The sequence below is a fragment of the Salvia splendens genome, chromosome 1 (genome assembly GCF_004379255.2).
Source record: "Salvia splendens isolate huo1 chromosome 1, SspV2, whole genome shotgun sequence".
Lineage (NCBI taxonomy): Eukaryota > Viridiplantae > Streptophyta > Magnoliopsida > Lamiales > Lamiaceae > Salvia > Salvia splendens.
Window position 1 is genome coordinate 9,606,606 of NC_056032.1, and position 14,122 is coordinate 9,620,727.

The 14,122-nt window shown below is 34.8% G+C and overlaps 2 protein-coding genes and 1 long non-coding RNA gene across 4 annotated transcripts; all 3 read right to left on the minus strand.

Annotated features, from left to right (window-relative positions):
* Positions 1-2,498: 2,498 nt before the first annotated feature.
* On the minus strand, positions 2,499-3,663 carry LOC121795528. Its single transcript, XR_006049500.1, has 2 exons — positions 3,554-3,663; positions 2,499-2,841 (listed from the first exon to the last, which is right to left on the minus strand). It is a non-coding gene; the product is annotated as an uncharacterized LOC121795528 (long non-coding RNA).
* A 33-nt stretch (positions 3,664-3,696) lies between these two features.
* LOC121778988 (50S ribosomal protein L30-like) lies at positions 3,697-4,134 on the minus strand. The gene is made up of 2 exons (XM_042176536.1): positions 3,943-4,134; positions 3,697-3,831 (listed from the first exon to the last, which is right to left on the minus strand). The coding sequence occupies exons 1-2, from the start codon at positions 4,132-4,134 to the stop codon at positions 3,697-3,699; spliced, it is 327 nt and encodes a 108-aa protein (XP_042032470.1).
* A 5,996-nt stretch (positions 4,135-10,130) lies between these two features.
* On the minus strand, positions 10,131-13,143 carry LOC121795535. 2 transcript variants are annotated; one of them, XM_042194087.1, is made up of 5 exons: positions 12,864-13,143; positions 12,042-12,309; positions 11,211-11,422; positions 10,779-11,046; positions 10,131-10,600 (listed from the first exon to the last, which is right to left on the minus strand). In XM_042194087.1, exons 2-5 carry the CDS (start codon positions 12,291-12,293, stop codon positions 10,310-10,312), a joined length of 1,023 nt encoding a protein of 340 aa, XP_042050021.1. In that variant the 5' UTR covers positions 12,294-12,309; positions 12,864-13,143; the 3' UTR covers positions 10,131-10,309. The 2 variants fall into 2 exon arrangements, with proteins under 2 accessions (XP_042050021.1, XP_042050015.1); XM_042194081.1 differs by having other exon boundaries at positions 12,042-12,295; positions 12,864-13,139.
* Between the last annotated feature and the right edge of the window lie 979 nt (positions 13,144-14,122).

Here is a 14,122-nt window from a genome sequence, read left to right on the forward strand (position 1 = left end):
CCGTCCCACAAGAGACATGACCAGTTGACCACATTAGAGCATCCGCAACGGTGGCGACGGTCGCCACCGCCGTCCGCGCCGCTGGCAAGGCGAAGCACCGCCGCCGCTGCGCTCGCGCCAGCGAGCAGCTGACGTGGCGGCACGGGATTGGGCAACGGCATAGCCGTTGCCTTCAAATTTATTTATTTTTTATTTAATATCGGTTTTTAATTAAAAAAACCGATAAAAAATAAAAAAAAATCACTTCCCAAAAAAATTATAACCGTTTTTTACACTTTTTTATATTTTTTCCCCCCCAAAAATACACACTTTCATCTATAAATACCCTCACTTTCACACCAAAAAATTCACATCAAACTACACAATTCTCATCTTCATTCTCCAATATCCATTCTCATCTTCATTCTCCCATATCCATTTTCATCTTCATTCTCTCATACCCTAACAATGTCCGGCCAAGGCGATGACAACCCGCCCTCTCACGGTTGGAACCCCCAATGGTTCGGGGGACAACCGTTTCCTAGTCCGGAAACGGAATATTCGGCCCCTCCTCTCACCCAAGATTCGGCCGTTCCGGGTGGCTACCGGCCATACCCAATCGACGACCAAGGTGCCTCCGAAGGGCGATACGGGTGGACACCGGAGCCTAGGTCGACCGCCCCTTCCCAAACTCCGACTCCTCCTACTCGCGCCGGTGTCCGCACACCGTACACTCCGGCGGAGATGGATAAATTGTTCAAGGCGTACTTCGAAATCTCCGAAGATGTGGCGGTTGGCACGAACCAATCCGGCGATCACTTTTGGGGGCGCGTCTCTCGCCGGTACAATGCAAACCGGCCGCCGGGAACGATCGAGCGCAACGAGAGTATGGTGCGCAACTGCATCGGCCGAGCCAACGAAGAAATTGGCAAGTTCAATGGCTATTTCCTCCAAGCGTCGCGGAATGCCGGGAGCGGCCGGAGCGAGGTCGACATCATCACTGCCGCGCTGAGCACCTACCAATCCTTGAACGGTAAGTCGTTCAAGTACCTCAACGTTTGGCAGGAAACGCGGTTCCACCCGAGGTATATGGGAGGCGTAACATCCTCCTCTAGCGGCTCCTCCAAACGGTCAAGGTCGGTATCCCTATCCGACTCCGGCTCCGAAGAAGTGGCTAGCCAACTAGCCGGAGCTAACTTGGGTAGCCCCGACGCCGGACCAAGCGGTTCCCAACGCCGACCGCAAGGAAGGAAGAAGGCGGCGGCCGACCGCCGGCGCTCCGCCACTCCATCGGCCCCCACCCCCGAACCCGCACCCTATGTTCCACCTCCACCCCCGAACAACTCGTTGTGGGCCCTTTTGGCCCAACTCAATATAGCCGATAGGTCAACTATGACCCCCACGCAACTTCAAACGCACGAGGACATGATATTGGGTCTCAAAAAACAATTGGGGTTGGTGCCGCCGGATGCGTAGTCTTCCTCGGGTAATATTAGCCAATAATCATGTAATTTTTTATTTTTAGGAGTTTAATTATGTAATTTTTAAATTTTAGGATTTAATTATGTCTTTTTTATTTTATTTGTAATTTGTAATATTTATTGTGGTTTTTTAATGAATTTTAATATTATGGAAATGTTTTTGTGTAATTGAATTTTAAATTAATTGTGCTCGTCCTTGCGGAAGAGCACAGCTGTGGGTGTTGTGCTCTTGCCAGAGAGCAGGCAGAAAAAGTGGGGTCGGGCCCACAACCGTGCCGCTGGCAAGAGCACGGTTGTGGATGCTCTTAACAATTTTCTATGCAAATAATTTACTGAAATTTCACTAAATTCTCATTTCGTGCACTAATTTAAAAATGGGGTGCTCCCTCTTTCCGCGAATAGGAGTCTCGTTTTTCCATTTTAGTTCGTCCGCGAATAGGAGTCCCCGCGAATAGGAGTCCCGGTTCATAATTACTATAAATGGTAAAGAGACCACACATTCCAATAACTTACTCTACTCACATATCATTTAAAATTTATATGTACAAGTGGAACCCATATTCCACTAACTTTCTTCCACCCACTTTTCTTAACATTTCTTAAAACCCGTGTCGGGTAGGAATTGGACTCCTTTCGCGGACGGAGGGAGTATACATTAAGGTCGTATGGAGGTATATATGTATAGAATTTGAAAAATAAGAAAAAAAAACTGTGTAGATAAATACCGTATACGCGAAAGATTTTGCCCTCAAATCCAATAGAAAATTCCCGTTCAGAATTTGAACTGGTTCTTCGATTTCAGGAGTTTGTAGTTTATGTTCCGAGTAATCAAACTAATAGTATCTCAACAGACCTCTGAACATCCACCAAACTAACAGTGTGCTACATCATGACACCTAATCAATTCTATTCTCAAACCATCACAAGTGTGATAGCTTACCAGTAGCATCTACACAGTCAATGAAATTCACTTTTAAAATAATTATAATGAAAACCAACACTCGATCACCAAACAAAAGCAGAAGCGGCAAGCAAAAAAGAACGAAACTGGAATCTAACATGAAAGTAATCAAAAGTGCATAACTGCAACTGTCAAAATATCTTCTTCATCTAAAGGAAAAATCATCTAAATCAATATGCGAGTATATGATGTTTTTAACAATAAAAGCTTCAGAAGTAAAAAGCTCGCAACCAGCAGTAGATGAGCCTTGATCAGAATCTATGTATCTGCATCAGGCCCCCAATCCACAAACATAAAAGCTTCAGAAGTAGAAAGAGTACAATTTTTTGCATGTCCTCCCAGTTCAGTGCTTAACCATTGATTTTGAGGCGCCACTGGTCCTCATTCATAGAGATAACTTATTCTGTGACAACCTATACGCTATAGGAAAAGAAATACAGTATGAAATAAGAATACAAGGCACCGGTTCAACACTCAACAATACATGATGCAATAACTATGGAACACGGACATATAGATGGCATCACTTGTTAAACCTAACAAAGGGAATATCAATTATTCAACTTCTCCTCCTCCAAAACAGTCAAAACCAATAATCTTTCTAGGGTGAGGGTGAGGGTGAGACGAGGTGCACCATCACCAAAGCTAGCAACAGTAGAGATTAGTTTCATATCAAACCCAGCATAAGTGAAAGTGAGACAACTTTCTTTATTTGCCTTGAGAAAATAAGCATGTATTTCAACCCTAATGACTACTTTTTGGGATAATGAATTGCTTCAAAGTGACTGAATGCCTTATGCTTATTCAAAATTATAATTCATGTGATTGTAGTTAATAAAATTTATAACTTTAAGGTCCAACTACTACTAAACTATCAGGGCATCTACCAACATTTTTTTACAACAGAACCTCAAGCAAAAAGTGGACTAACTTAGAAGCTCAAGCCAAATCCTACAGATATTATTACCATGATTCAGATTCCAGACATATTACTGATCCTAAAATGATAAGTTTGTTAAAAATAAGAGACAATACAACAGTGCTGCAAAATTCACCACAAAATTATGCAGCAACATAGAAATGCATTATCAAAGTGGTCTAATTGAATAAAGCCACAGAAAAAGGAGCTAACCAGAGAATAATCTCAGAAATTATGCAGAAGAATCAATAGATGAGGCAGGCTGATGATTGCAGCAACATAGAAATGCATTATCAAAGTGGTCTAATTGAATAAAGCCACAGAAAAAGGAGCTAACCAGAGAATAATCTCAGAAATTATGCAGAAGAATCAATAGATGAGGCAGGCTGATGATTTACGACCAAGGGTGGGCGCAGAGCTTGGTGATTAGCGTTTTTCTGCTTCCGCGCGTTGTACATTTCCTCAGTCTCCACCACAACCAACCTTTTCACCTGTATACAAAATTATGTATATAAATAAATTATGCAAGCATCATCATTGAAAAAAAGAGAGAATTAATCCAACCAACTAGCATAGGCCAAACAAATAGAGAGGGAGAGTACCTGTTGGATCATTCCACGGACAGTGGGGGTATTCCAGCGCATAACGGTGCGGTTGCATTTGGTGAGGCGCAAGGCCTCTAAGGTGCGGCGATGGAGCTTCCTCGTGCCTGGAATTCCCCTCACCAGTGTTATGTACAGATTACGACTCCACGCAACTGGAACATTTGCTTTAAATGCATTGTATGCGCTCATTTTTCTTCAATCTTATTGATCAATACTGACGATGAATGAGAAGCAGGAGACCTGCAGAGAAAAGGGGGAAGAGAACTTAGACGAGGGTTGCACTAATGCTACGCATAACACAGGACTTTACACGAAAACAGGCCGAGCCAAATACAAGCAGGCTAGAGATCAGCTCGTGAAAGTTGCCCTCAAGCTCGAGCTCGAGTTGACAATAATTCATTTAGCTCGAGCCCGAGCTCGATTCGCGTTTGGAAGGTAAAGAATCCTTAGCTTCGACGCAAAGAACTACAACAAATACAAGCAGAGAGTTTTCTTCAAGTCCGGAAATACTCCCATCAATTCGCATAAAAATAATCAGCAGATAAACTAATCAACAACTGAATAAAGCAATTAAGTAAACTGAGGCAAAAAAAATCGAGTTCTCCCTTATTCAGTAATTTGAGCCCTAATATCAATTTCTAATTCAAGCCCCTCTTCCAATAAAACAAAAAAAAATGAAATTTAAGTCTTCTTAATTTATTTGAGACGAACAAGTGAAGAAAAACAAACTAACGCGGAGACAATAAGGGGAGGCCGACGGCGGTGATGAAGGCTGGGTGGGTAGGGCTTCAGGCGACGGAGGTGGCGACCGGCGCGTCGGCGATTGCAGCCGTGAACTATTCCTCTCTTACTCAATTTTGCTAATGGGGTAAGGGATATTGGGTTGTTTTGCTAATTTCTTCTTTTCACTTATTTTATTTTTCATTTATTTATATTTAAAATAGTTTGATCAATAGTAATATACAAAATTTTGACTATATAATTGTGGATAATTACACCCAGTGGCGGAGCCACAACTGAACAAGGGGTACCATGGTACCCCAAATTTATATTTATAATGCATTTAGATATACATTTTAACAATTCTCCTTCCTTGTGCAGCGGTAATTAACACCCCTTCCCCGCCAAGAGGCCCGAGTTCGAGACGTGTCAACGCTGTCGCCTATGGGCTGTTTTTTTTCAAATCTATCCTTTTAAATATTCTAATATGGATTTCAAAATAGGCCATCTAATGCACACATCTTTATTCTTTTTGACATCTTTATTCTTTTTGTTTTATTATATCTTATGCATTTTTATATTTTTCATTCTTCTTTTATTTAATATCCTAATGCATTTGAAACCTACACAATTCACATATATATTTATTATTCTATTATTTCAATTTTTTAAAGAATTTTTTATACCTTCGTCGTTTTAGCTTTTTTAAAAATATTTTAATGCATTTGAAACCTACATAACACACACATATATTTATTCTTTCTGTTTTTCAATCGTTAAAGGAAGATTTTATAATTTCATCATATTAGCTTTTTGAAAATATTTTAATGTATTTTAATTCCATTCATTACGGTTTAACATATAATTAGTTTCTATCTTTCTAATTCTCTTCTAATACACGTCTTTGTGATATTTTTAATAATAAAAATAAAATCCGAGGAAAAAAATTAAAGAAAATAAAAAGATCGGTTAAAGTTCGAGGCATCGAAGTGCTATAATTATTTATCGTACCCCCAAATGAAAAATCCTGTATCCACCACTGATTACACCATACATAAATGTTTTACCAATATTTTAAATTAATACAAAAAATTTAAATTTTATATATATCACACAAAAAAGTTTAATTAGGATCCCAAATTGATATATTCCTTAACAATCAATCAACGCAGTTATTCTTTTTGTATGTATCATATAACTTATGTTATACTTGGTACTTTCGTATACTATACAAACAAAACTGCCTATGTGCTGTTTTTATTCAAATCTATCCTTTTAAATATTCTAATATGGATTTCAAAATAGGCCATCTAATGCACACATCTTTGTTCTTTTTGTTTTATTATATCTTATGCATTTTTATATTTTTCATTCTTCTTTTATTTAATATCCTAATGCATTTGAAACCTACACAATTCACATATATATTTATTATTCTATTATTTCAATTTTTTAAAGAATTTTTTATACCTTCGTCGTTTTAGCTTTTTTAAAAATATTTTAATGCATTTGAAACCTACATAACACACGCATATATTTATTCTTTCTGTTTTTCAATCGTTAAAGGAAGATTTTATAATTTCATCATATTAGCTTTTTGAAAATATTTTAATGTATTTTAATTCCATTCATTACGGTTTAACATATAATTAGTTTCTATCTTTCTAATTCTCTTCTAATACACGTCTTTGTGATATTTTTAATAATAAAAATAAAATCCGAGGAAAAAAATTAAAGAAAATAAAAAGATCGGTTAAAGTTCGAGGCATCGAAGTGCTATAATTATTTATCGTACCCCCAAATGAAAAATCCTGGATCCACCACTGATTACACCATACATAAATGTTTTACCAATATTTTAAATTAATACAAAAAATTTAAATTTTATATATATCACACAAAAAAGTTTAATTAGGATCCCAAATTGATATATTCCTTAACAATCAATCAACGCAGTTATTCTTTTTGTATGTATCATATAACTTATGTTATACTTGGTACTTTCGTATACTATACAAACAAAACTGCCTATGTGCTGTTTTTATTCAAATCTATCCTTTTAAATATTCTAATATGGATTTCAAAATAGGCCATCTAATGCACACATCTTTGTTCTTTTTGTTTTATTATATCTTATGCATTTTTATATTTTTCATTCTTCTTTTATTTAATATCCTAATGCATTTGAAACCTACACAATTCACATATATATTTATTATTCTATTATTTCAAATTTTTAAAGCAATTTTTATACCTTCGTCGTTTTAGCTTTTTTAAAAATATTTTAATGCATTTGAAACCTACATAACACACACATATATTTATTCTTTCTGTTTTTCAATCGTTAAAGGAAGATTTTATAATTTCATCATATTAGCTTTTTGAAAATATTTTAATGTATTTTAATTCCATTCATTACGGTTTAACATATAATTAGTTTCTATCTTTCTAATTCTCTTCTAATACACATCTTTGTGATATTTTTAATAATAAAAATAAAATCCGAGGAAAAAAATTAAAGAAAATAAAAAGATCGGTTAAAGTTCGAGGCTTCGAAGTGCTATAATTATTTATCGTACCCCCGAATGAAAAATCCTGGATCCACCACTGATTACACCATACATAAATGTTTTACCAATATTTTAAATTAATACAAAAAATTTAAATTTTATATATATCACACAAAAAAGTTTAATTAGGATCCCAAATTGATATATTCCTTAACAATCAATCAACGCAGTTATTCTTTTTGTATGTATCATATAACTTATGTTATACTTGGTACTTTCGTATACTATACAAACAAAACTGCCTATGTGCTGTTTTTATTCAAATCTATCCTTTTAAATATTCTAATATGGATTTCAAAATAGGCCATCTAATGCACACATCTTTGTTCTTTTTGTTTTATTATATCTTATGCATTTTTATATTTTTCATTCTTCTTTTATTTAATATCCTAATGCATTTGAAACCTACACAATTCACATATATATTTATTATTCTATTATTTCAATTTTTTAAAGCATTTTTTATACCTTCGTCGTTTTAGCTTTTTTAAAAATATTTTAATGCATTTGAAACCTACATAACACACACATATATTTATTCTTTCTGTTTTTCAATCGTTAAAGGAAGATTTTATAATTTCATCATATTAGCTTTTTGAAAATATTTTAATGTATTTTAATTCCATTCATTACGGTTTAACATATAATTAGTTTCTATCTTTCTAATTCTCTTCTAATACACGTCTTTGTGATATTTTTAATAATAAAAATAAAATCCGAGGAAAAAAATTAAAGAAAATAAAAAGATCGGTTAAAGTTCGAGGCATCGAAGTGCTATAATTATTTATCGTACCCCCAAATGAAAAATCCTGGATCCACCACTGATTACACCATACATAAATGTTTTACCAATATTTTAAATTAATACAAAAAATTTAAATTTTATATATATCACACAAAAAAGTTTAATTAGGATCCCAAATTGATATATTCCTTAACAATCAATCAACGCAGTTATTCTTTTTGTATGTATCATATAACTTATGTTATACTTGGTACTTTCGTATACTATACAAACAAAACTGCCTATGTGCTGTTTTTATTCAAATCTATCCTTTTAAATATTCTAATATGGATTTCAAAGTAGGCCATCTAATGCACACATCTTTGTTCTTTTTGTTTTATTATATCTTATGCATTTTTATATTTTTCATTCTTCTTTTATTTAATATCCTAATGCATTTGAAACCTACACAATTCACATATATATTTATTATTCTATTATTTCAAATTTTTAAAGCAATTTTTATACCTTCGTCGTTTTAGCTTTTTTAAAAATATTTTAATGCATTTGAAACCTACATAACACACACATATATTTATTCTTTCTGTTTTTCAATCGTTAAAGGAAGATTTTATAATTTCATCATATTAGCTTTTTGAAAATATTTTAATGTATTTTAATTCCATTCATTACGGTTTAACATATAATTAGTTTCTATCTTTCTAATTCTCTTCTAATACACATCTTTGTGATATTTTTAATAATAAAAATAAAATCCGAGGAAAAAAATTAAAGAAAATAAAAAGATCGGTTAAAGTTCGAGGCTTCGAAGTGCTATAATTATTTATCGTACCCCCGAATGAAAAATCCTGGATCCACCACTGATTACACCATACATAAATGTTTTACCAATATTTTAAATTAATACAAAAAATTTAAATTTTATATATATCACACAAAAAAGTTTAATTAGGATCCCAAATTGATATATTCCTTAACAATCAATCAACGCAGTTATTCTTTTTGTATGTATCATATAACTTATGTTATACTTGGTACTTTCGTATACTATACAAACAAAACTGCCTATGTGCTGTTTTTATTCAAATCTATCCTTTTAAATATTCTAATATGGATTTCAAAGTAGGCCATCTAATGCACACATCTTTGTTCTTTTTGTTTTATTATATCTTATGCATTTTTATATTTTTCATTCTTCTTTTATTTAATATCCTAATGCATTTGAAACCTACACAATTCACATATATATTTATTATTCTATTATTTCAATTTTTTAAAGCATTTTTTATACCTTCGTCGTTTTAGCTTTTTTAAAAATATTTTAATGCATTTGAAACCTACATAACACACACATATATTTATTCTTTCTGTTTTTCAATCGTTAAAGGAAGATTTTATAATTTCATCATATTAGCTTTTTGAAAATATTTTAATGTATTTTAATTCCATTCATTACGGTTTAACATATAATTATTTTCTATCTTTCTAATTCTCTTCTAATACACATCTTTGTGATATTTTTAATAATAAAATAAAATCCCGAGGAAAAAAATTAAAGAAAATAAAAAGATCGGTTAAAGTTCGAGGCTTCGAAGTACTATAATTATTTATCGTACCCCCGAATGAAAAATCCTGGATCCGCCACTGATTACACCATACATAAATGTTTTACCAATATTTTAAATTAATACAAAAAATTTAAATTTTATATATATCACACAAAAAAGTTTAATTAGCATCCCAAATTGATATATTCTTTAACAATCAATCAACGCAGTTATTCTTTTTGTATGTATCATATAACTTATGTTATACTTGGTACTTTCGTATACTATACAAACAAAACTGCATTATATTCATCTCACAATTAAATTAGTTACATAACCCCTAAAACTATTTGTTATATAATTAGATATCTTATTTTATAATTACGATTATAGATTTTTAATAAATATAACCATGCAACTTATACTTGTAAAATTTACATTTTACCGGGGTTCAGTATAATGCGCCAATTTTATAGTATTTACAATCCCTAAAATTTTCGACGCCAAGGTAGGAGATTGAGTTTCAAATTTTAACATGAAATTGTTTATCATGATTACCCAATAAAACATTATGTTAGTAAATAAAAAGAAAACAATATCAAGGAGGCTAGAATCAAGAAGATTTGTACACTGGTATGGAGTATTATTTGTTGATGGAAAAGTATATAATATTTAAACATACATGCCATCATAATATACTGTATATGTTGCCAGCCGCTCAAAATCACAGAAAACTAGATAAACAAAATGAAAAGGAGAGCTCCATTTTCGGATGTCAATTATTATGATGACACAAGGGCCCTAAAAACGGCTTCACAGAGTGTGGCATTGTATAGCAAAAGATGGCCAGTATCAGGAACCTCATGATATTTAATCCATGGAAGTTGTTCTGATAAATACCGATTCAACTTGTATGGAATGTACTTATCTTCATATCCTTGCCAAAGATGAACTGACCCATCCTTGTTAGGGAAAGGATCACTGATATCCATTGGACCGAATTCCCAGTTTCTGAAACCCACCATTAAGTCGCGGTGTAAACATTCATGAACACCTTGCTGCCTCACTTTCTCCTGAAAATTGATACCAATCCTTATTAAGTTCTCACACTAGTTGTTGGATATCTTCATATGTGCAAGTGTTGTTCATAAAAGGTTATGATTATGGTCCACATGAAACAAAGTATGAGATATCAACATAGTACACGTACGGCAATGTTTTGTGTGCTTAGCTTCAGAGTGGAAAATTTACCTGACCCTCCTTAGGAGTTGCAGAAAGCTGCTTGATGATTTCGAGGTCGGATTGGCTGAAAACATCAAGAATCCCTTGCATGATGCTTAAATTTGTGAACCATTTTTGGGTCATCCACCAGTTGAAAAGCCAAGGGGCGTAATGTGCTACTCGAAATGTCCACTGGTCTGGAACAGGCAGCATCCCCAAGGCTTCTTTTAATAGTTTAGCAGGAACACCCTTCCACCAGTAATGAACAAAGGGAACTACAAGTGCAACTCCTGATAACCTTCAATAATATAAAGATGTATAATGCGACTTAGCTACATCACAACCTTCAATAATATAAAGATGTATAATGCGACTTAGCTACATCACAGCCCACAGGATCAATGTTTGAACATGCAATGAGCTAGATAGGTTGTGGATAATCATATTGCTGTATTAGTTTACCTGTGTGGGATGTACTTAAGGCAGCCATAAGTTGGATAAGCTCCCATCGACACGCCAACAACATAAAACTTGGGCCCAAGACCCAACTTGTCAGCCAACTCTTGGATATCAAATGCTTCACTTTTCACTGACCTTGCAGGGTTAGGAGTACTGTCACCATAACCAGCACGGTCGAATGACAGGATGTAAATACCTAACTCCTTCAATAATTCCTAGAAATTGGGAAATTGAAGTAAGTTGGTAATTAATAAATTGTACTGAAAAATGAATACATATGAAATGCATAAATAATGACACTTCAAATTTCCTTGTGTCGTGTTCTTAATATGAACAATCAAAGTGGTTATTTATCTTGAGACTTGAGTGTTTATTTTCAACTTCCTAAAGAATTATAAAAACACAAACACTCCTTAGGATCAATAGCCAGTTCATTGTTCTTCAGCTAATCTTATGTCTCATCATTTTCCCCTGCTAAAGCATAGGAACTATGTGAAATTAGATTACATGGCATATGTCAACATAATTTTAGAAACAGTAAGAAGTTCAAAAATATTCTTGCTTGCCTCGAAGTCGAAAGCATGTGACCAAAGCTCTATATCTAAATTTCCGTCAGCGCTTCTAATGACACTGGACTTGGTTAGATTAAAACCAATGGATTTCACAATATCGTCATACTAGGGATATTATGTATGCTTAAAGTTGCAATACTGAACAGTCATTTCATCTCAAGCTCATGTTTCATAATTATGATATGCACAAAAGGAGCTAAAGTTTCAATATTGCAATTCCAGTAAAACCTGAATAACTTGAGAATCAACAGAGTTTGCTTACATCAGACAGATTTATATTGAAATCTTTAGAATCATCAAAGCCGTGGGAAATTATTATCTTGTGCTTGGCTTCTTCCTTGGCAACGCCGCTCTCCTTGTATGCCAAATACCTCCCATCGTCAAGTTTCACCCTTGGAGAAGTCACCGGAGGACCACCGGGGGTGCCACATATTTTAGGAGGCTGAGGCTGTATTGCAAAATAAGCATATCCTATGCAACCCACCACTACTCCAACTGCTATCTGAGCAATCATATCTGTCAAAACATATCTAGGACCATGTTATTCAGGCATAATCCACTCAATTACATATCAAAAGGTGACTCACTAGCTCCAACAAGAAGAGAGTAACTATGCCAATGCCATGGTTAACTTTGGCATTTTGAGATCATAATCTGTTGCTTCTCAAGTGTATGTATCTTTGAGCAATCAAATCATTTATTAACTGCTCAACTTATTAATGACTGTGAAACAAGAACCTTGATTTACCAGCTAAGTGATAACTCAGATGATGCCTTGATCATAGTAATTAACGACTAGGTAACTTTACTAAACCACTCTTTCCATGTTCATCTGATGTTAAATCCTAATTTAGGAAATCAAGGAAGCAAACATAATATTCTGTAAAATTATTAGAATACCATCACAGCAAGACGACGCTCTACACCGATTCGAAAGCTCAGACAACCAATATCAATAACCTTGATGGAAAGCAACCCAAATTGAAAAGAAACAGGAAATGAAAGCATCAATTAAGAAACAATGTGTAGGAGTATGAGTTACGAGTTAAAATTTAATGAACAAAGTAGAAAATTAGGGCGATACCAAGTTGAAGTGAATCTGGAATTGTTTCTTCCAATATTCTCAAGACTTTCTGGTGTGAGCCCTAGCCGATGCAGCAGATATTTTCCTGGTTGTCATGCCTTCAATTATGCAGCCTTTATTATAATGATTTGCGCTTGGTTTTCAGCAAAACAGTCAAGACTCAAGAGAGAGAGGGCATTGGGGATGTTTGAAAATGACAGTGCTATCCTTTTCCAGCATACTGAATTTTCACTTGTCCACTCTGTTTTTACTCCAAAATTAAACATAACTTCATGAAACAGATTTAAAACGTTTGGTCACATATATTCAATAAAAGCTGCGTTTGGAGTCGGTGGAAACATGGTCTTCAATGAAAACTTTGTTGATAGAATTTCTGCAAACCGAGCTTTCTTCAATGAATTTGTTGTTGGATCTTTTTAATTTTTTTTAAAATTCAACACCTATTTTTAGTAAACTCCCGGCGGAATTTCCCGCGAAATTCCTAAAAACACCTCCTGCCACATCATAAGGACTTCCCACTGCACTGCCACGTCATACGGAATTCCCACTGCACAATGGTGGAATTCCCCGTGGTATTCCCGACGGAATTCCCACAATAAAAAATTCACAAATTCACAAATTAAACAATTTCCGGAAGTAAACAATTTACGTAATTAAAATTTCAACACAAATAGGGAAAAAATTTCATTAAAAAAGAAAAGTACATTTCACCAAATTAAAAAAAATACATTTCAATAATTAAAAACTACATGTACGACGACCCCTACGCTGCCACACTTCTTCAATAATATCGTTCTGGAGTCGAACGTGGGCTTGTTTTTGGCGCATGTCGGCAAATGCACGGACTCGATCGACGTCTTCATGGGGTATCCCCATGCGTACGTTGCTAGTGGTCACGCCGTGGCTTGGACCCGCAGTATCAGCATCATCATTGGCCCAATCGGTCAGTGCTGGACCTTCATCTTCGACGATCATGTTGTACATGATAATACATGCGTATATGATGTCGGCGATGCTGTCAACATACCACAGCCGTGATGGACCCTTCACTGCCACCCATCGAGCCTGTAGCACACTAAATGCTCGCTCCACATCCTTGCGCGCTGCCTCCTGACGTTGCGCAAAGTATACCTTCTTTGCATCCGTTGGGCATCTGATCGTCTTCACAAAGACGGGCCACATCGGGTAGATCCCATCCGCCAAATAATAGCCCACGTTGTGCTGGTTGCCGTAGGCGACGAAGTTGACGACCGAACCGA